At 44.1% G+C, this 23,143-nt stretch overlaps 1 protein-coding gene across 6 annotated transcripts in view; it reads left to right on the forward strand.

Moving 5' to 3' along the window:
• Positions 1–23,143, forward strand: part of SNX25 (sorting nexin 25) — a 421,363-nt gene that overhangs the window by 29,143 nt on the left and 369,077 nt on the right. For all 6 annotated transcript variants that reach the window (XM_033943506.1, XM_033943498.1, XM_033943491.1 and 3 more), the window contains one exon: positions 579–663. In XM_033943506.1, the coding sequence (XP_033799397.1) occupies positions 579–663 (85 nt within the window). Of the gene's footprint in view, positions 1–578; positions 664–23,143 lie in introns of those variants that run through there.

The raw sequence follows: 23,143 nt of genomic DNA on the forward strand, positions 1-23,143 counted from the left end.
AATGTTTTGTCCCTTCCCATTTTACTGTTGTTGCTATTTTTTTCTTCTATTTGTGTTTTTGGTTCTTCTGACTACTTTCTCGGCTTCTCTTACTTTTGCTTCTTTCTTTTTTTGTAATTTATTAGCACAAACCTTTTTTTTCTTACTTTTTTAACTGCTTATTTCAAAAATTGACTATTTTTCTCTTACATATGACTTTCTTAAGAAACTTTGTTGCCTTTACAGTGTCTCTCTCCAGTTTTTCTCACTGCTCTTCTACATTTTCCCATCTAGCTAACAATTTTGAAACTGTCTCCCATCATGATAAAGTTAGCTTAGTGCACCTTAGTAAAAAGACCTCTAATCCCCCTTCCTTTGAATGAACTATCTTTTGTGCCTTAATCACAGGGTTTTTGCTGTGTAGTAAAAGTATAACATTATTATTACTGTGCTTTAAAATATCAAATTTTTAAAACTTTTTTTAAGAATTTTTTTTCTGTTTTTAAAGAATAGTGTATATAAAGTACAGTAGTTGATATTTTATCAGCATTCTATTTGTTTTATTCCTTATTGCCATAATGGATACTCTTGTGTTTCAGAGCTATTTGTCTGGAAGTTTTTCTGAGTTGGGCCAGATGAGGAGAGTAGTCATTTCTCATAACATGGATAAAGCTTTAAAGGAAGGTAAGCCAAATTAAGAGGCCTTAATGGCCTGGTTTTATTTTTCCTAAGAGAAACCATAAATGATTTCTGCTTGTAGTAGTTGATCTAGAACTCATGAAATGTTGAGAAAGAGGGATGCAGATATTTTTTAAATAAATAAATTAAAAATAGAAGAGCTACTTCAGTTCTTGTTCTTAGTGTAATGGAGAATGGGATACAAGGATTAACTGTGACAGAAGCTCTTGGAAATACAGATTTGAGCTTCCAGCTGCCTCATTTGTATGTCTTGCATTGACATGTAAAAGTATTTGCTATGGTAACACTAAGCTTATGGAGCTCATTACCTATTAAGATCAGATGTGAAAGCAACTATTTGAGATTTTAAAATCTTTTGAAAACTTCAATTTATACAAATATTTTTGATAGATATTAGCGTTAGCTTTTGTCAATTTGTATTTTAAAATTAGATTTTATGTTGGAGAAATAGCTTAATGGCTAAAATTAGATGTTTATGATATTTTCTAATTCTTATATGCTATTTCTTTTTTTAAGTCAATATATTTTTATTGGTAATTTATAAAATTAAAAAGAAAAGATCAATTGAAGCAATAAATTATGAAATATTAAAACAAAGGAAAAACATCACCTCAATATCAACAGCAAAATCTAAATAGTAGTCAGTGGCGTACTTAGCATATGTGACATCCAGGGCCCATCATTTTTTGACATCTCCCTCATCTATATGAAAAATATGATTTTTAGTAACAATCCACGTATCGTACAAGAAGAGTGTACCTTGGCAAAGGCAGCATCTTAAACACTGCAGTGAGCACTAGAACACCAACACATACATTGTAAAACTAAACAAGCCGGATCCCACACAGTCAATTGATCCTGCACAGTCAATGCCAACTGAAAACTATGTCCTTTTCATACACAGAGAACAGAGATACACTGTCGTCCAATATGGAATAATCACAAACTAAAAATAGAAATATGTAGACAAAAGTTAAACTGAACCGCCAAGAAACCAGACTCAGCAAACAATATTCTGTACAATTGTAATTTTATAAACACAAATAATACAGAGCAAGGATCAACAAAACCTTTGTGTCCCCTCCCCTTCATAAATATCCCTTCCATTATCGAGAAAACTAAATAAGCCAAATTATTACAGAATGCTACACAGAAAAATCATGCTAACCGAATACTGCAGTTACACATGGCAGGAATAGTGTTAGGGGAGTGCAAATAGGGCAACTGCACCCTGATCAGAGAGAGCCCTAAGCCAGCTGGAAGCTAAAGAGGCACTGCCTAGGCTTCACGGTCCCCAGTTATGTCTAACATCAACTCTAGCAGGATACATATTTCAAATCTGATATATTCTAATCACAAAATAGAAAATAAAATTATATTTTTTTTCTACCTTTTGCTGTCTCGTCATTTTATTCATCAAATCATGTTGGTCTGAGGTGTACTGGTCACTGTTTACTTTTGGCTTCTCTTAATTCACTTGCCAGGATCTCGTTTCCATTTGACATTTCTCCATGCTCACCATATATCTTTTGTCTCTGTGTATGTATTGTTCCCCATATTCAGCACCTTTCTTCTCTGTCTCCTATACGTCCCTTTCTAGTATTTCCCCTGTGCCCATCTCCCTACCTTCATCATTTCACCATTCTATGATCTCCTCCTCCTGTGTACAGTATCACTCCTCTATATCCCTATCCTCCCCCTGTTTAGCATCTTCCTTCTTTGTTCTTATTCTTCTCTCCCTGTTTAGCATCTTCTCTCTGTGTCCGTATACCCTCCCATGTCTAGCATTACCCCTCTGTGTCCATATTCCACCCCCATGCAGCATTCCCTTTTTTGTCCCTGTTCCTATGCTCCCATCCATGCCCACTATCGCCTCTCTTTTTGTATATCTCCCTGTGTTCAGCTTCTCCCGTCTCTTAATCACTTACACCAATATGTCTCTCTCTTTTTCCTCCCTCCCTCTGCTATGCTTAATATTTCACTCACTTTTCCTTCATCCCCCTTGGTTCAGCTTCTCTTTCCTTCTCTCTCTTCTTCCCTGCAGGTCCTACACCTCTCTCCCTTTCCTCTAGCCTCCTTACCATGGATGCAACACCTCTATCTCCCCTCTTCAGTGCCCAGATGTGGGTCTGGCACCTCTCTCTTCCCTCCAGCACCACTCCACCAACCACATGGACCCAGCATCTCTTTCTGTTCTCCCCCCAATCCCCAGACCAGATTCAGCAACTATCTCCCTTCTCTCCAGCAACCCAACCAAGCAACCCCCTCCTCCTTCACAGGCCCAACATCCGGCAAAACTAGCAAAAAATAAAACAAACAAACCTGCAGCCTCTTTGTACCTCCCAGTTTCATTGGAGGGGCCTTATGCACTGCCAAGTAGAAAGACCTTGGTTTGATCCAAGTTGTCTTCCATTCTTGAGGTTAGCTGGGGATGGCTTGTAGTCCAGAGATCCTGCGAGCGAAAAAAAGTTATTACTTAATTGATAGATAGTGATCACTGGAGAGAGCTCGGGTCTATGGCCTCCAGCGCCAAGTGTTAACCTTGTAATGACCAGATTAGCTATGATATGAGTCAGATATAAAGTAGTAAAAAGTACAGTATATCCCCATGTAACTAAAATTAAGGCTTATGGTTTCAAGTTCAATTGAGTTGGAGAATCAAAGGTGCAGGAGAAAACTGCTGGGCCAAAAAAAATCCCTGCACCTTGATGAGTTTGAGGTAAATATTTTAAAGAGTACATATGAAAAGTGCTGGAAAATCGTGCATATACACCATGGTTTAATTAAAAATTAGATTAAATATAACATTTAGAATGATAAAAAGTCAACCCAAGAGTAAGTAATAGTGTCACTGGCATGCTGATGCTTTTTGGAACCTAATTTGAACTGCATCTGCCCTATTAGGAGGGCAGACCTCATTGGGATATGCCTTGAAATATCTAATAATGAATCATACTAATTAATAAACTGAAACCTTATCACACTTAACATCTAGCAGCCACATATGTAAGAGATTTTTGTATGGACCTTCAGAGTGCAGCCAGGCATTTGATACTACTAGCTGCAAGAATCTTCGTCAGTCCAAGCCTTTATTGAAACTTCTTTTTTATTGTAAAATATATTTTTATTGAGCACCAAGAGAAACAACAACAGAAACAAAACGAAGAACAACAAGGTAGCTCCTTATTTCACACAACAAGACCAGCAATCCCACCCCACTAACCCAACCCACAACCCCTCCTTCCCCCCTCCCACCCACTCTCACTGATGCCAAAAAAAAAAAAATTAAGGGGAAACATCAGGGGCCTAACAGTTCAAAATGTGGCTACGAGCCACCGGAGACAATGTAGTCCAAAAGGGCTCCCAAATACGTTGGAAGGCCCGTCCAGGCAAGGAGGAAATGTCCTGGACTCCTCTCCGCTCCTAAGAAAGCAACGTAATCATGTGACTACGCCAAATAGTCAGGAGCCACCATCTCCATCCATTTAAGCAAAATGCATTTGACAGCCACCACCGCAGTCCAACGCAGGAATGCTGAGGCCCCGGGCCGACGGGGAAGAAAGTGTAAAGAGGCTCCAAATAACACCAAGGCTGATCTCTGAACTGTAATGTTCCAGATATCATCTACAAAAAGAAAAACAGCATCCCAAAAAGTTTGAATTGATGGACAAGACCAAAACATGTGTCCGAGACCTGCGTTCGGAGCGCCACAGCGCCGGCAGTCCGCAGTCGGGCAGAGTCCCGCCATGTAGGCTCTCCGAGGAGAAATATAGAGGCGAAGAGTCAATTTGTAATGTTGTTCCCAGTAAACAGCATATTTACTATACAAAGGTAACTTTTTTATAGCAGTCAAGAGTACCTCATCAGAGAATTCTATATTCAAATCCCTCACCCAAGCATTCCTCAATTTGAGACAATCAAGCACAGGGGACTCGTCCTTCAGATGTCTATGGTAAAACTTTAAGGGGACAGGCTGTTGGGAACCAAACGTAAAGGCCTCCATCAACAATTCTCGACAGGAAGCCGAGAGATGGGTTTTCGACAAGGAGGAAATGTAATGGCAAATCTGAAGGTAGGCATAGACATCCGTAGGAGGAAGAGCAAATTCCTCACAAAGGTGGTCAACAAAAAACGAATCCCCTTTGCTTCCCAACGCACAAAGCTAGCATTGTCCACCCCAGGAGGAAAACTGGCATTATAGCGGAGAGGTAAAAAGGGAGAGACAGCAGGACTGAGAGAATGAAACCTACAAACCCAGTGCCAGGCCCGACGAAGGGGACAATGCAACAACGCACTGGGTGCAGATTCCCATTTGGAAAGCAGAAAAGAATGAAGAAACGCACTAAAGTGAGTAGAGGTGAAACAAGAAAGTTCCAAAGCAGTGTTAGTAAACGTGGAGGTGCCACAAAAAAGGTCATTAATGTGGCGCATGCCACAAGCAATAGTTAAGAAACGAATATTCAACAACCCCAAACCACCTTTATACAAAGGGGAGGCCGCCCTTTTATAGGGAATACGAGCACGTTTGCCCATCCAGAGGAACCGTTGCACCAAGCGTGCGAGACGCTTTTATCATTGGGGAAGAACCTGAAAAACATACAGCCACTGTGGTACAACAAGCATATTATAGAGACTCACCCGACCCAACAAAGAAAGGGGAAGCCCCCGCCACAGCTGTAGCCGCGTCCCCAAAGTAGTAAACAAAGAGCCAACATTTAAGGAATAAAGGCGGGTTAGATCCATAGGAATGAGGATCCCTAAATAACGGAGTTCAGACTCCGCCCACCGCAAAGGAAAGGAACCCCGCCAAGAAGTGCGAACCGCCTGGCAAGAAGGCAAAGCCAAGGATTTGTCAAAATTCAGGGAGAGGCCGGAGTGGAAACCAAACTCAGAAATAAGATCCAATGCAAGGGGCAAAGAAGTCACAGGACTGGTCAGGATTAGAAACAGATAATCCGCAAAGGCCAGCGTCTTTAGGGACTCTCCCGCCACCCGAAGGCCCCGTACCTCCTCAATATGGCGTAAAGTACAAAGTAAGGGTTCTAGAAATAGCAGAAAAAGCAGAGGAGAGAGGGGGCAGCCCTGTCGAGTACCGCGGAATATAGGAAAGGAATCCGTACGAGTACCATTGACTAAGAGAGACGCCCTTGGATTGGAATATAAGGAACAGATTGCACTAAGGTAAAACCCCCCCAACCCCACATGTTCGAGCGTAGGAAACAAGAAGGACCAGTTAACACTATCAAATGCTTTAGAGGCTTCCAGGCTAACAAACAGCAAATCGATTTTCAATTCCTGGCAATGAGCCAGCACAAAGAGGACCTTACGCACATTACAAACGGAGTGCCGACCCCGCACAAAGCCGACCTGGTCTTAATGGATAACGGAAGGGAGAAGGGGCACATGGCGGTTGGCCAAGATGCGAGAGAACAATTTTAAATCTACATTAAGTAAAGAGATCGGGCGATAAGACCCCGGGTTATCCGCCGCCTTACCCGGCTTCAATAATAAAGTAACCAAGGCCTCATTAGCAAATCGAGGAAAGGAGCCGCTAAGTATAGCCGCGTTATAATAATTGAGTAAGGACCCGCAGACTTGATGGGATAGAATACGATAAAACTCGCCAGAAAACCCGTCAGGGCCAGGAGCCCGACCGGTTTGAAGAGATTTGATGGCAACATGTAATTCCAATGCTTGAAGAGGTTCGTTAAGACGAGTCACCACATCCGTAGCCAAGCACGGCATGCCAGAGGAGCACAAATAGTCAGAAATGAGGTCCCCAGATATCTCCTCCGGGGCAGCATAAAGTTGAGAAAAGAAATCAAGAAGCGTCTCCGCCACCTGTGACGTTTTTGTAACCCGACCTCCCCCAGGCGTCCTATGGGTCAGGATCGGCTTGTGGCCCCTCCGAGCATCCACAAGACGGGTCAGGAGCCGCCCCGGTCTGTTACCAAATCTATGGAATCGATGTTTGTGAAAGGCTGCCCATTTCATAGAACGGGAGTGGAGCAGCGAGTTGAAGCGTTGCTTGAGCAGACGATAGTGCTCACGAGTAGCAGGAGAGGGAGCAGTCTGAAAGGCACTTTTAGCTGCACCAAGATCACGTTGGAGGACTATAATACTACTGTTGATACGTTTGTGTCTGGCACAGAAAAAGGAAATAATGTGACCACGAAGCACAGTTTTGGCAGCCTCCCAAAATAAAATGGGGTCTTCTTGATGTTGTGCATTGTGTTGTAGATAAACTTCCCATTGAGACGCCAAAAAGGTTTGAAACTCCACATCCTGAGCTAAGTAGAAGGGAAATTTCCAAGAAGGAGAGCGAAAATAGGTTGGATCTAGATTGATATCAATCCAAATGGGAGCATGATCAGAAACGGCCAAGGGCCCAATCTCTGTGGATGAAACGGAGGAGAACAGACCCACGGATACAAAGATGTAATCAATGCGAGACCAGGTACTGTGAGCTCTAGAGAGATGAGTATAGTCTCGAACCTCAGGATGTAAGAGGCGCCAGGGGTCCACAACGGAGAAAGTGTTGCAAAGCTCAGTAAGAAGACGTCCACGAGTCCCAATATTAGAGGGGGAAGGCCCCGATTTATCAATGTCAGGATCGCTAACCAAGTTAAAATCACCCACCAGGAGCAAGGGGTCGCCAGAATACAGGGAATGAAGAGCAACCAAGTCACGTAAGAATGCAGATTCCGACGAGTTAGGGCCATAAACCACCAGTAACAGGTAATTCCAGTCTCCCAACGAAAGGCGCAAAAGTAAATGACGACCCTCCGGAGACTTGTCAAGGACCTGCACTCCAAGAGGGGAAGATTTCCGAAGCAACACCGCCACACCCCGATGACGACCAGGAGAAGACGCAAAATAAACCTCCCCCACCCACGAACGCCGTAACTTAAGATGTTCCTCATCGGTGAGCCTGGTTTCTTGTAAACAGGCAATATCCGAATGATGACGCTGAAGCACAGCCAAGATTTTAGACCTCTTAATCGGAGACGTAATGCCCCCTACATTCCAAGAAGTTAGCCTAAAAGGTAAACATACAGTGGCCAAGAGAGAGAAAGAAGAAGACTCAGATATAAGCAACGCCACAAATATAAGACCCCAGGAGCCCAGCCTCCCCCAGGGCCATCAGAACAACAGTACGTCAGGACAGGAAACAAAAGGAGAGAGAAAAGTTCAAAGGCAGGCACTCCATACAGGCAGAAAATAAAGAGCAAAGAAAAGGAAAAACAAAGCCCCCAACTCCCAAAAGGGAGCAGACAATGCAAAAAATACCACAAACCCAAAACCAGAAAACAAAACCCCAGCATCAGTGAGAGTAAACCGCCCCCAACCCAACCCATCCCAGCCCAAACCTCCCTCCCCCAAAACCAACTCCCAGTTTTCAACATCCCTCGTCCTACTAAAGCAGGACTAAGAGAGGAAATCATGAACCAATGTGACCAGGGCCCCAGACCCTCCCCACCCCACCATCAACATCAAATCCAACAGGCTCTCAAAGGTAACCAAGCACACCAGCGCAAACCCTGCCCCACAACACACTCAAGTCTACCCCAAATGACCAACTCAACCCCCCCCCCCAAGGTGTATAACAAAAGGGAAAGGGAGGACCGCACGTACAGTTACCCAAACAAACCCAGAAGAAAGCCCCCCTTCAATCCATACAATCAGGCATCCCAGACATCAAGCATCAAACACCTACCCCCTAGGTCATCTCGAGGCAAACCAAGATACCACATAAATTTACCCCCAAGTTTAACCGAGCATACAGGAATAGGCAATCATAATGAAACTTCTTTTTTAATAGCTTATTAGCTTCAAGTTTTCTTCTCTTTTATATTATCTTTTTCTAAATTATTTTCTTACTATATCCATAAAATTAGTGCAAACCACTTAGCTTATAGTGGATTCTCAAATTTCATCTACACCACCTCTCCCAACATGCATGTTTCAAAGAAACTTTCTTCAGGGTCGAGGGAACTGAAAAAAAAACACTTCATTCATTCTATCTCTTACTGTCAATTGATAAGCATTGGGTTTCTGCTGTAGCTTTTTTTTATCAGCGTTTTTATCAGCTTGTTTACGTTGCTTTGCATCTGCTTTTCTTTTTGAAAGTCTGCTTCCATTTAGTAATCTTAAAGCAAATCTGGGGCCTATACTTTTTCACTACTTCGCCTTGAAGCTTTGACAGTAAGAGATATTGAGTGAATGAAGTGTGTGTTATTTTTTCAGTTCCCCTTGACCCTGAAGAAAGTTTCTTTGAAACATGCATGTCGGGAGAGGTGGTGCAGATGCAATTTGAGAATCCACTATAAGCTAAATGGTTTACACTAATTTTATGGATATAGTAAGAAAATAATTTAGAAAAAGATAATATAAAAGAGAAGAAAAACTTGAAGCTAATAAGTTATTAAAGAAAAAAGTTTCAATAAAGGCTTGGACTGACAAAGACTCTTTCAGCTAGTAGTATCAAATGCCTGGCTGCACTCTGAAGGTCCATACAAAAATCTCTTACATATGTGGCCGCTAGATGTTAAGCGGTGCACATATATACAAAGTGTGATAAGGTTTCAATTTATTAATTAGTACGATTCGTGTTTGGATTTATGACTTAGTACTAATTTAGTGGCAAAGAATTTGAGCATTGACATATCTAATAACACTGAGGGAAATAATCTCTACTGTAATTGCATCACCAGCTTCTGAGAACTTAATGAATCACAGAGCAAAGTGTTATGCTGAGCATTAACACATGCATGCTTTTGGGTCTCATACAACCTGTTGCTCTTCTTTGACAAGATGACTAGTTAAACCAAAACACCTTACTGAATTTATATAGGGGAGCAAATATTTTGACATTTGGGCTAATATATTAATGTATAACATGCTGAGATGGTGTTGTGATGGTTTGTATGTAACTCAAAGTACATTTGTACACTGCAGGGAGTAGTAGGTTGAATTGATTTTATCACCACCTATGACTGACGAAATCCAATTCCATGCTTTCCATGATGACCTTATCTCTCTTCAGTTTGAGGAGTTCAGTATGTTTAATTTGAAGAATTTGAATCCTAAACAGAAAGATGCAATATGCATTCCTTAGCCATGGAGATAATTGCCTGGGCCTCCCTCTAATTATTGTGGTCTAAGGAAGATAAGTATATTTTTTCTTCTTGTGTTGTATTTTCATTCAATGTTTCTTTCTGTATTTCTGAAATGAGAGTAATCTTGTGAATTATGTTTAAATGGTGATACAACATAAGTTAAAAAATCAACCTGTAAACTGTTGTCTGCCTCTGCCCACCCACCCCTAGGTTCAAATCACTCTTATACTGCTCTTAAATTACCCTCCACAACTCCCCAGGACAATCTCCACAAACCTGAAACATATCAGTCTAACATTCCTAGTACCTTTAATATAATTTAATTAATAAGCTCAATAATAAGATGCAAAGAGTAGTCCAGCAGCAAGAGGGGAGCTATCCAGTCTTTTTTACCCAGTGTACTTCTATGATTATCTCCCAGTTGGCTTATTGCAAAGAGCTCCTGGCTTTCAAAGAATGAGTCCTGTCCCTTGAGGCTAGAGTTGCAGACTTGGAGGAGCTGAGGGAGACAGAGAGATACATAGAGGAGACCTAAAGGGACTTTGTAGAGAAGTCCCACCTCCAGTCAGTCCCCTGTGCTTCTTTGGAGGAAGGAGGTCTCCTAAAAGGAAAACATCACCCTGGAGATGCAGGAAATGATCCTGTAGCTAGGACTTGCCCACCAGGAGATGCCATATCCTCTTGCACTGAGGATCTATCTTTTACCCTATCAATATGGCTTTCGTCCTAACTTCAGCACCGAATCTCTACTGTCTTCCCTGATTTCAAGGGTTCAACAACTTCACTCTCGAAACAAGTTCGCCGTCCTCCTACAATTTGACCTTTCCGCTGCTTTTGACGTTGTTCACCATGATATTCTTGTTTACCAACTCTCTGAGATAGATATCAACTCCACAGTCCTAGGTTGGTTCTTTAAATTCCTCCGCTCTCGTTCTTACATTGTTAACATGAATGGCACCTCATCCTCCCCCTGGAAACTGAATTGTGGAGTCCCACAAGGCTCTCCACTATCCCCTATCCTTTTCAACATCTATATGTCCTCCCTAAAACTCCTCCACCTATCCCCCCTTGAAACAATTTACACTTATACAGAAGACATCCTCGTCCTCGAGACCGATTCGAACCTCACCGACCTGTCTAAGAACATATCCTCTTGTATAATGAACCTACAATCCTGGGCCCACACTGTGCAAATGAAATTGAATGAGTCCAAAACAAGACTTCTTTGGCACGGTCCAAAACTAGATCACCTACCCACCTCCATCCCACTACCCTCTGGCTCCTCTCTGCAGCTTGAGTTCTCGAGCAAGGTCTTGGGCATCATCATTGATTCCACATTGTCCTTCAATGACCACCTCCAATCCTTGATAAAAAAAATGCTTTTTCAGCCTTCACATGCTGAGGAAAGTTAGATCCTGCTTCCATCAAAAACATTTTACCCTCCTTGTCCAATCCATCATCCTCTCCAGATTGGACTATTGCAACTCTATCTACTTAAGCCTAACTAAGAAAAACCTCCACAGACTCCAACGGATTCAGAATGCCGCGGCCAAGCTCATCTTCACTAAAAGTAAATTTGACCATGTCTCCCCGCTCCTGGCCAGGGTCCACTATAAATGCGCCTGTTTAACTTTCAAAATCCTATATGGTATCCTCCCTCCCTTTATCCCTCTTTCTTGGAATTCTTCAAACCTTAATACCACCAGATCCTCCCACAAATTAAAACTATCCTTCCCCTCGCTAAAAGGCATTTCCCACATAGGAAAGCTAGGGACCTCCCTCCACTTCAAAATCACTGAGCTCTGGAACAACTTTACCTCCCCTCTTTGGAACTTGAGCTCTCTCCAAGTTTTCTGCAAACATCTGAAAACCTGGCTTTTCTCAAAAAATGTAAGTCTCCCTCCAACTTAGGAATCAAGGAAACTCTTATATCTTGGTATCCCAAGTCCTCTAAATTTTCTTCACATTTCTACCTCTAACCCTCTGTTGTAGTTCCTTCCTATTTCTCCTACTGTAAACCGCGTCGAGCTCTACAAACGTGGAGATGATGCGGTATACAAACCTAAGGATTAGATTAGATTAGATCTATCTCCAGGGGCTTCTGCCCAGAAGGTAGAAGATAGGGCAACCACTGTAGTGGGAGATTCAATCATTAGGCATGTAGATAGCTGGGTGGCTGCTGGGCGTGAAGATTGCTTGGTCACTTGCCTGCCTGATGCGAACCTCACGTGCCACTTAGAAAGGATATGCTGGGGAGGAGCTGACTCTCTTGGTACACACAGGTACTAATGATATAGGAAAATATGGAAGGGAGGTTCTGGTAGCCAAATTTAGGCTCTTGCGTAGAGAGCTGAAATCCAGATCCATTCCACATGCAAGATCCAAAAGGCAGGCAGAACGCCAATATCTCAATGTGTGGTTTAGACAATGGTGCAGGGTTGAGGGATTTAGATTTGTTAGGAAACTCCACTTTATTTTTTTTTTAAAGATCCATAAAGACCAACCGAGATCTTTTTTTCTCCACATAATTTTTTTTCACACTAATTTTTGTCATGGTAATTTAGCTCATATATTAGCAAGTATTGCAGGATTGGCAGTAGTGCTAGAATTTAGCCTTTCCAAACTAGTGTCAGCACATTTTTTGTATAGTGTATATGATTTAATAAGTGTGTTCCCTACATAGTGTGAGTGATTTCAACTATCCCAACATTGGCAGAAGGAGGTGGTAGCGGCTTTGGCAGCAGTTTTGCAGCAGGGAGAGGAGAGGTAGCCGAGAGAGGAAGAGGTCAGCGGCAGCGGTGAGGAGCGGGCAGCGGCGAGAGTTAGCTCCGCCTACCGCATCACCAGCCGCATCACCAGCCGAGTCAGCGCTCGGACTCCCTCTTAAGAGAAGGGAGCCGCGGCGTGAAGAAATTAACAAGCAGCCGCGTGGCAGAAGGAGGTGGTAGCGGCTTTGGCAGAAGTTTTGCAGCAGTTTTGCAGTGCTCAGGGAGAGGAGAGGTAGCCGGGAGAGGAAGAGGTCAGCGGTGAGGAGCGGGCAGCGGCGAGAGTTAGCTCTGCCCACCCGCGTCACCAGCCGAGTCAGCGCCCGGACTCCCCCTTAAGAGAAGTGAACCGCGGCGTGAAGAAATTAACAAGCAGCCACGTGGCAGAAGGAGGTGGTAGCAGCTTTGGCAGCAGGGAGAGGAGAGGCAGCCGGGAGAGGAAGAGGTCAGCGGCAGCGGTAAGGAGCGGGCAGCAGCGAGAGTTAGCTCCGCCCACCCGCGTCACTAGCCACGTCACCAGCCGAGTCAGCGCCCGGACTCCCCCTTAAGAGGGGGGAGCCAACGGCGTGCGGCTGTTCGGCGCGCAGCGAAGGCGAATGGCAAAGACGCTCGCCTTAGCGAGAGCGCCTTTGTGAAGGGCCTTGAGAAGGGCTGAGCATAGACAGCCAAGGACTCCAGAACACCAGGTAAGGAAGAAGCGAGCACGCACGTAAGGAGAGCATACACATAATAACACACACAAGAGCATACACAAAAAAACACACACAAGAAGAAAACACACAATAAGACACACACAAGACAGGAAAGGATAAAGAAGCTGCAGACTCCGGGGACAAGAAAGAGGCCCAAGGAAGGACAACAGACCCACCAAGACAAAAAGCGACAGAAAAAGTAGACAGGAAAGAGCCAAGCACAGGAGAAAGCACAGCGCCTGCCTGCATAAAGACATACGACAGGGGAGACAGCACCATAGTGGACTGTGAAGAAAGAGAAATGGAAGCAGCAGGAACCCGGAGAAGCTTCCCAGTGTACTGCACGGAGTGTCATATGTATGACTACCTTCCCTTGGGAAGGCAGGCATACGTATGTGGTCGGTGTTAGGAACTGGAAAGCCTGAAGAAGGAAGTTGGTCGACTGCAGTGCAGGGTTCAAGAGTTGGAGGGGCTCCACATCTCGGAAGCACCGTTCAAGACAATTGAAGACCCCGCAAGAGAGAGCCACATCGAGGAGCAAGTAAGGGAGCTCGAGAGATTAATCGAGGAGGCCTACAGGCAGGTAGAAGTGCAGGATCATCAGCAGTGCTGGAGCGAGGAAGCTACGCCTACAAGAGATGGAGGACAGGCACCAGCAGATGGGAGACAGGAACCAACAGACACCAAGGATGAAGGACCACATGGAAGATTTGAGCAAGCAGACAGGGCGAAGACTGGCTGGTACCTTGAAAGAGAAGTACTAAACCACACTGAGGATACAGTGAGACCAGTGAGAAAGCTGAAGAAGGGGATATCTGCAGTCGTCGTGGGAGACTCAATCCTGAGAGAAGTGGACAGTCGCGTAGCAGGAGGGAGAGAAGATCGGCTAGTGACCTGTCTCCCAGGAGCAAGAACGAAGGACATCACTGACAGAATCAAGAGGATACAAATAAACTTGCATTAAATATTAACAAAACAAAATCCATTCTGTTTACTTGGAAGAAAGAAATAACACTTATTAAACCTTTTCATCTTAATAACATTCAAATTAATTTGGTTCCCTCGGTTAAAATCCTTGGTATTTTGATTGACGCGAATCTTTCATACCACGACCATATTTCCCTCATAGTTAAAAACTGTTTCTATAAACTTCGTCAAATTAGGTCAATCTCCAAATTTCTTACCACATCATCTTTGAAAATATTAATCCATTCTTTTATAATATCAAAAATCGACTATTGTAACGCTTTATTTCTAAATATTACTAATAAGGAAAAAAGGAGATTACAGATCATCCAGAATACAGCCGTAAAATTAATTTATAATGCAAAAAAGTTTGACCATATTTCCCCTCTCTTGAAAGATGCGCATTGGTTACCTATTGGTCATAGGATCATGTTTAAAATAATGTTTCTTATTTTTAAGACATTAGCATCTAATGAACCACAGTTCATTTCCAAATTATTAATTCCTTATAAACCAAAACGCTCACTGCGATCATCGGAACAAAATCTCCTTTCGGTACCCTCATTAAAGATTATTGGGACTAGAAGACTAGATATTTTTACAGTTATGGGCCCTCAATGGTGGAATACTTTACCACAGTATATTCGATCTGAACTAGATATTGTTAAATTTAAAATACTTTTAAAGACTTATTTATTTAAAGATGCCTACGATTTTTAAAATATAGTTTTTTGTTTTTTTTCTTTTCTTTTCTCAATTATTTTGAAAATTTTTCTCTTACATGGTGCTCTGGTTTTATAATACCCTTCCCATTGTTTTTTCCTTTTTTAACTATACCCAAATATTGTAACTTTTATCCCCATTCCTCAAACTCATGTATGTATTGTTTTAATTTTGAAATTTGAATTATTTTGTAAGTTTCTTCTATTTAAATTGTAATATGTACATCGCCTAGAATCTGTAATAGGCGATTCATCAAAAACTGAATAAACTTGAAACTTGAAACTTGATCCTGGACAGCGCAGAAACAGAAGAGACAGCAGTCATAATCCACGTGGGAACAAATGATGTCAACAGGAGAAATTACAGCAGGACTACGCTAACTGAACAGTTCAAGATCCTAGGAAGGAAACTGAAGCTGAGGACACAGAAGATAGCATTCTCAGAGATTCTGCCAGTACTGAGGGCAGACGTGAAGAGGCAGACTGAGCTACAAGCAATAAACGCATGGTTGAGGAGATGGTGCGAAGAAGAAGGATTCCTTTTTGTGAGGAACTGGACAACTTTTTGGGGGAAGAACAAGCTCTTCAGGAGGGACGGACTACAAATGAGCACGGCAGGAACGAGGCTGCTAGCAAACAACGTCAAGAGAGGAATTGAGCAGGCTTTAAACTGAGAAGAAGGGGAAAGCCGACAGTCGACCTGTCATCGACGGTTCGGACAAGAGTATCCAAAGAAGATACTGAGCGGGAAAAATGCTGGGAACAAGCAAGAGATGAACAACAGAAACTGTTGACCAACAGGAAGGGCAAACAGATAAAATTAGAGGAACAGGAGAAATCGGAAAATCAGATTGCAGACGAAAAAGATACACCAAAAAATGAGGAGGAAAGGAGCAGAAATCAGGGACTGGCAGCCCAAATAGGGGATGGCAAGAGGAGCAAAACACATGAAAAACCAGCAGGGAAAAGAAAAGACTGGGACTTAAATTGCTTGTACACAAATGCAAGGAGCCTAAAGACCAAAATGGGAGAATTAGAAGCAACCGGCGAGAGAGGAAGTAGGACCGTTGGATGATGGAGACAGAAAGGGAGTGATAAAGGAGGAAAAAGAGGTAGCCGACAGGTTAAACAAGTTCTTCTCATCAGTCTTCACAAGTGAAGACACATCCAGTATACCAGAACCCGACGTGATCTTCCATGGAGACCAAGAAGGAAAACTGTCAACAATAGAGGTGAGCCATGAGGATGTCCTCCAACAGATAGATAGCTTGAAAAGCGACAAATCACCAGGCCCGGACGGAATCCACCCTAGGGTACTAAAAGAACTAAAAAATGAGATAGCGGGAATACTTCAACGAGTTTGCAACCTATCCTTGAAAACTGGCGAGATCCCGGAGGATTGGAAGATAGCAAATGTAACACCTATATTTAAAAAGAGAGGAGACCCGGGAAACTACAGGCCGGTAAGTTTGACATCGGTTCCGGGCAAGATGGTAGAAGCACTGATAAAGGACAGCATCTGTGAGCACATCGGAAAAAATGGGCTGATGAAAGCGAGCCAACATGGCTTCTGCAAGGGAAGATCGTGCCAAAAAAACTTACTGCACTTCTTTGAGGGCGTAAACAGCCAATTGGATCAAGGGGAACCCGTAGACATCATTTACCTCGACTTCCAAAAGGCCTTTGACAAGGTACCCCATGAACGGCTACTTAGGAAGCTGTGGAACCACGGGGTGGAAGGGGACGTACACAGATGGGTCAAAAACTGGTTGGCAGGCAGAAGGCAGAGGGTTGGAGTGAAGGGTCACTATTCGGGCTAGAGGAGGGTCACGAGCGGCGTTCCACAGGGGTCGGTACTCGGACCGCTGCTGTTCAATGTATTTATTAATGACCTGGAAATGGGGACGAAGTGTGAAGTTATAAAATTTGTGGATGACACTAAACTCTGTAGCAGGGTTAGAACTGTGGAAGAGTGTGAGGACCTACAAAGGGATCTAAACAAACTGGAGGAGTGGGCGAATAAATGGCAGATGAACTTCAATGTAGGGAAATGCAAAGCCATGCATATAGGGAAAAAGAACCTGATGTTCAGCTACCAAATGGGGGGTTTAGTATTAGAGGGAAGTAACCTTGAAAGAGATTTGGGTGTGCTGGTGGACACAACAATGAAGCCAACAGCACAATGCGCAGCAGCCTTGAAGAAGGCAAACAGAATTTTGGGTATTATTAAGAAGGGTATTACAACCAGAACGAAAGAAGTCATCCTGCCATTGTATCGGGCAAAGGTGCGCCCGCACCTGGAGTACTGTGTCCAGTATTGGTCGCCGTACCTTAAGAAGGATATGGCAATACTTGAGAGGGTTCAGAGGAGGGCGACAAGAATGATTAAGGGCATGGAAAACCTTTCGTACACTGAAAGATTGGAGAGACTGGGGCTCTTCTCCCTGGAAAAGCGAAGACTCAGAGGAGACATGATAGAGACCTACAAGATCATGAAGGGCATAGAGAGAGTAGAGAGGGACAGATTCTTCAAACTTTCAGAACATAAAAGAACAAGAGGGCATTCGGAAAAGTTGAAAGGGGATAGATTCAAAACAAATTCTAGGAAGTTTTTCTTTACCCAGCGTGTGGTGAACACCTGGAATGCGCTTCCAGAGGGCGCAATAGGGCAGAGCACAGTACTGAGGTTCAAGAAAGGATTGGACAATTTCCTGCTGGAAAAAGGGATAGAGGGGTATAGTTAGAGGATTACTTCACAGGTCCTGGACCTGTTGGGCCGCCGCGTGAGCGGACTGCAGGGCACGATGGACCTTGGGTCTGACCCAGCAGAGGCATTGCTTATCTTTTTCTTATGCTTATGTTCTTATAAATGCTACATTAGGGAGATAAAATTCCTGGATGTTATAAATGACTGCTTCTTGGAGCAACTAGTCGAGGAACCGACAAGAGGGAGAGCTATTATAGATTTGGTCCTTAGTGGAATGCAGGACATAGGGAGGTAACTGAGTTGGGCCCACTGGAAAACAGTGATCATAACATGATCAAATTTGAGCTGATAACTGGAGTGACATTGCTAAAGAAATCTACTGTAGCGGCTTTTAATTTTTGCAAGGGCGACTACAATAAAACGAAGATAATGGTTAAAAATAAACTAAAAGGGTCTGTGGCAATAAGTGTAAACCAGGTTTGGATGTTGTTCAAAAATACCATTGTGGAAGCACATACCAGATGAATTCCACATATTAACAAAAGTGAAAAGCAGAGAAAACGAGAGCTGGCGTGGTTTAAAGGCTAAGTGAAAGGATCCCAATGAAGAAAAGAAGAGACATTAGCACTGGCAAGTTAGATGGCAAAGCATTGATAAAGAAAGCAAACAAGAATATTAAGAACAACTTACCAAAGAGGCAGAAACTCATAGTAATAGTTTTTTTTACGGTACATCAAAAGCAGAAAACATATGAGGGATCTTTGGATGATCAAGGAGGATAAAGCCATAGTGGAGAAACTGAATAAATTCTTTGCTTTGGTCTTTATAGAACAAGGTGTAAGATATCTTACCTGAACTGGAAAGTTTTCAAGGGTGATAAGATGGAGGAATTGAAAGAAATCTCTGTGAACCTGAAAGACGTATTAAGCCAAACTGAAAAGTTAAAGAATGATAAATCAGTACCCTGGTATACATCTCAGGGTACTGAAAGAACACAAACATGATATTGCTGATCTGCTATTAGTGATCTGTATCCCATCGTTAAAATTGTCTGTAATACCTGTAGATTGGAGGCTGGCCAATGTTACACCAATTTTTAAATAGGGAGATTTGGGAAATTACAGATGGTAAGCCTGACCTCGGTGCCGGGCAAAATAGTGGAAACAGTTATTAAAAAAAAATAAAATTGTGGAACATATAGAAAAACATGATTCAATGAGACAGTCAGCATGGGTTCAGCCAAGGGAGATTTTGCCTCATCAATTTGCTTGACTTCTTTGAAGGTGAGCCAGTTGATGTAGTGCAATGTTTTCAACATACGCATACCCTTGGGAGTACGTGGGCCGCTTGATGGGGGTACGCGGCATGGCATCTTTGGAGAATATTCCCTACCCACCCATCTGTTGAAGCCGTGTTGCCACCGCTGGGTTTTTACCAGGTACTTGTGACTTGGATTGGCCTCCGCGATGACAAGATACTGGGCTAGATGGACCATTGGCAGTTAAAATTTACCTTTGATTTTGACATTTTTGAATGTACATTATATTCAGCCCTGCTGCCAATAACAGCCTAGATAAGTTGGTACTAATCACAGCTCTTATGTGGGTATCACATTGATGGATGGATGTATCACAAACTGCAGAAGAATGGAATTAAAGAACCCCCTTGTTTTTAAATTACCGTATTTTCACGCATATAACGCGTGCGCTATACACGATTTTACAAACCGAGCATAACCATACATGTTATATGCGTGAGCGCGATTTACAATTTGTTTTTTACATTGCTGGTTCCCCCCCCCCGACGTCCGATTCATCCCCCAGCCCCCCCGCACCGTTTGCGGTGGAGAAGCAGCCTACCGTGGGTTTGCGATGCCAGTGAGCCCTGCGCTGCTTCCTCTGACAGAGAAGGGGCGGGACCGCGGCAGAGAAAGCAGCGCAGGGCTCACTGGCATCGCGAACCCACAGTAGGCTACTTCTCCACCGCAAACGATGCTGGGGGGCTGGGGGATGAATCGGACATCGGGGGGTGTGTGTGTGCGAGCGGTCCTCCAGGGTGGGGGGGCCAGCGGTCCTTCGGGGTGGGGCATCAGGCTTTCAGGGGGGGACAGGACTTCAGGGGGGAAAAGGCAGACCTTTAAGGGGGGACAGGACTTCAAGGGGGGACAGGCAGACCTTTAAGGGGGGACAGGACTTCAGGGGGGGACAGGCAGACCTTTAAGGGGGGACAGTACTTCAGGGGGGGGACAGGCAGACCTTTAAAGGGGGACAGGACTTCAAGGGGGGACAGGCAGACCTTTAAGGGGGACAGGACTTCAAGGGGGGACAGGCAGACCTTTAAGGAGGGACAGGACTTCAAGGGGGGACAGGCAGACCTTTAAGGGGGGGACAGGACTTCAGCGGGGGGGGACAGAACTTCAGGGGGGGACAGGACTTAAAGGGGGGGACAGGACTTCAAGGGGGTGGGGAGGGGGGCCAGTGTGGTTAGGAGAAGCCAAAGGGGGTGAAAGAGCTATAAAATAAACCCACCAGCGTGTCAATGTGTAGAGAGGAAGAGGTGGTCTGGGAAATTCTGCTGAGCATACTTCGGGCCGATTTCCACCCCCCAGTTAGTCTACTCCACTCAACTGGTTCACAAACTGAGTGGGTCTTTGGGTGTTGTGCCTGGGTAGTTGTTTTGGGATCTCTTCTAGTGGTTTGTCAGTATCTCCTTGTGGTCCAAGGAAGGAAACTTTGTTAACGCTTGTGTGGCATTAGGCTATGTAGTGATCGAAAGAAAAAACCAGACCTTTGCACATTTTTGCCCTATATGGTGGGTGTATGAGGAGATTCACATTTCCTGCACAGCTAAGTCCTTGTGAAGTTACCTTGTTCTTTCTGTATTTGACATCTAGCAAGGTCTCTGTTTGGAAGGAAAGATCTAAGCTTAAAAATGAAGTGGCCAGAAGTTATGGTAAAAGCAGATAGCATAGCTGGTTTTAAGAAAGGTTTGGACAAATTCCTGGAGGAAAAGTCCATAGTCTGTTATTAAGATATGGGGGAAGCGTCTGCTTGCCCTGGATCGGTAGCATGGAATGTTGCTACTCTTTGGGTTTTGACCAGGTACTGGATAGACTACAATGAGAATGGGCTACTGGGCATGATGGACCATTGGTCTGACCCAGTTAGGCTATTCTTATGTTCTCATCTGTAGGGGCCTTTGTTTTCACTTCTTATTTTTATGCTGGGAACTTATCAGTGTTTTTTATAATGGGAACAAAAATGGAAGAGAATTACCGTAATGTGTGTGGAATGGGGGGGGGGGTAATTACTGTAATTTCGTCAGCTAAATAATTCAATCCACCTCAACCACCTCAACCACGCACCATTCACACACCCTCCAACCAAAAACATCAAAAGAAAAAACTTGTTCATTCTTATGAACTACCGTATAACTTTTAATCTAGTTAGTGAGTATGAATTCAGCAACAAGAACAGAAATCACATGTTCATTCTTATAAACTATAACATTTACCGGTAATCTAGATCAAACGAAGGATCGAGGACAAAATAATCTAAATACAGTTACTGTAATTATGGTAAATGTGTAAATAAACAAAGTTTACTGGTTTATTCAGTCATCATCATCACAGTCATCTGAATCGTTGAATCCATCAAAATCCAAATTGTCATCATCGTCATTAAATAAAGTGAGCACGGCCTGCAGACGATCCTCGTTTATTTCCGAAGTGATATCGTCATCGTCGTCATCATCATCGCTGATATCCGTGTTGTTGCCTCCTTCCTCTGCATAATTACCGGTAGTAGTGTCATTGGTTTCATAAACAATGCCCGCTTTTCTAAATCCGTTTCGAATAGTATCTGGTGTTATTTTATCCCATGCTGAAGCCACCCACTTGCAGACTTCTGTGAAAGATGCCCGCTTCAGCCGCCCCGTGGGTGTGTACTCATGCGTGCCGCTCTGCATCCACTCCTCCCACTCCTTTCTAACAAAAGTCTTGAATGGATGATTCACTGCGATGTCAAGTGGCTGCAGCTTACATGTCAGACCTCCAGGTATCACAGCAATGTCACCAGTAGAATTAATGTAGGCCTGAACATTTTTATCTTTGTGGGCAGCCATGGAATCAAAAATTAACAAGGATTTTTAAAAAAAAAAATCCACCCTGTCTTGCCCTAAAGCATTTATCTACCCACAATCTCATTACGTCGCAGTCCATCCATCCCTTCTTGTTGCAGTGCACAACCACACTGGTGGGCAGTTTTTCACGGGGCATAGTGACCCTTTTGAAAATGACCATGGGCTTTAACGTAACCCCGCTAGCTTAGCAACCAAGAACTACTGTAACCACTGAGTGCAAGCATGCTCAGACCATCTTCTTTGTCTGTAGATGGTCTGCACATGCTTACAGAGCTGGGAGCAGGGCGGCGATTTGGGGCAGAGCGGCGAGAGGAGAGTCGGGGCAGCAAGACAGGAGCAGGGCGGCGATTCGGGGCAGAGCGTCGAGAGGAGAGTCGGGGCAGCAAGACAGGAGCAGGGTGGCGATTCGGGGCCAAAACGGGGAACGAAAACTAGCAGTCGCGGCGACGGGGACAAGGCCATTCACCGCCCCGTGGAGCGGTGAATGGTCTTGTCCCCGCAGTGAGGCATGAAGGATCGTGCGGTCCCCGCAGCCCACATCCGCCTGCCCAATCGATCCTAGTGATTAGCCAGCTCTATCCCTTCTCCTCACCTTAGTTTGTAGGTTTTCTTTTTCGGCGACCTGCACGCTATGAAAGAGCCGTGCACCCGCTGCTACTCAGTTTCGATCTTCTGCTCTGACGCAACCGGAAACAGGAAGTTGCAGCAGAGCAGAAGATTGAACACTGAACAGACGCGCGTGCGCGGCTCTTTGGGAAAGCGTGTAGGTCGCCGAAAATGAAAGCCTGCAAACTAAGGTGAGAAGAAGGGAGAGAGCTGGCTAAACACTAGGATCGATTGGGCAGGCGGGTGGTGGCTGCGGGGACCGTGCGATCGCTCGTGTTCCCAGCTCAAACTGGAAAGAGGGAGTGAAAGGGAAAAGGATTCTGGGCCAAGGGGATGAAGACGGAAAGAAAAACCCACAGCAGGAAAGAAAGGGAAGAACAGGCAGGTGAGCCAGATACTAGAAGCAGGGGGGGGGGGGAAGAAAGAGGGAAAAAAGCTAGATGGGGTTGAAAAGAAGAGACACACTGGTATGGAAGAGGAAGATAGGGGAAATCTGGACACAGGAAGGTAACAGAAAGAGGGGAAATTATGTGCATAGGGACAGAGACATAAAGGGGACATGCCATGGGGATGGTATATGGACACAGGGGGGGGGGGCAATGGCAGATACATAGGGGAGATATTAGAAATGGGGAAAATAGGAGCACAGAAGCGAGATGGTTTGTGGGGATGGGACAGGGACCGAGCTCGCAGGCTCCAGTGGCTTGCACAAATTACATTATAATATGCCATGAAAATAAGAGGGAGG

The sequence above is a fragment of the Geotrypetes seraphini genome, chromosome 1, assembly GCF_902459505.1.
Source record: "Geotrypetes seraphini chromosome 1, aGeoSer1.1, whole genome shotgun sequence".
In the NCBI taxonomy this organism is placed as follows: Eukaryota; Metazoa; Chordata; class Amphibia; order Gymnophiona; family Dermophiidae; genus Geotrypetes; species Geotrypetes seraphini.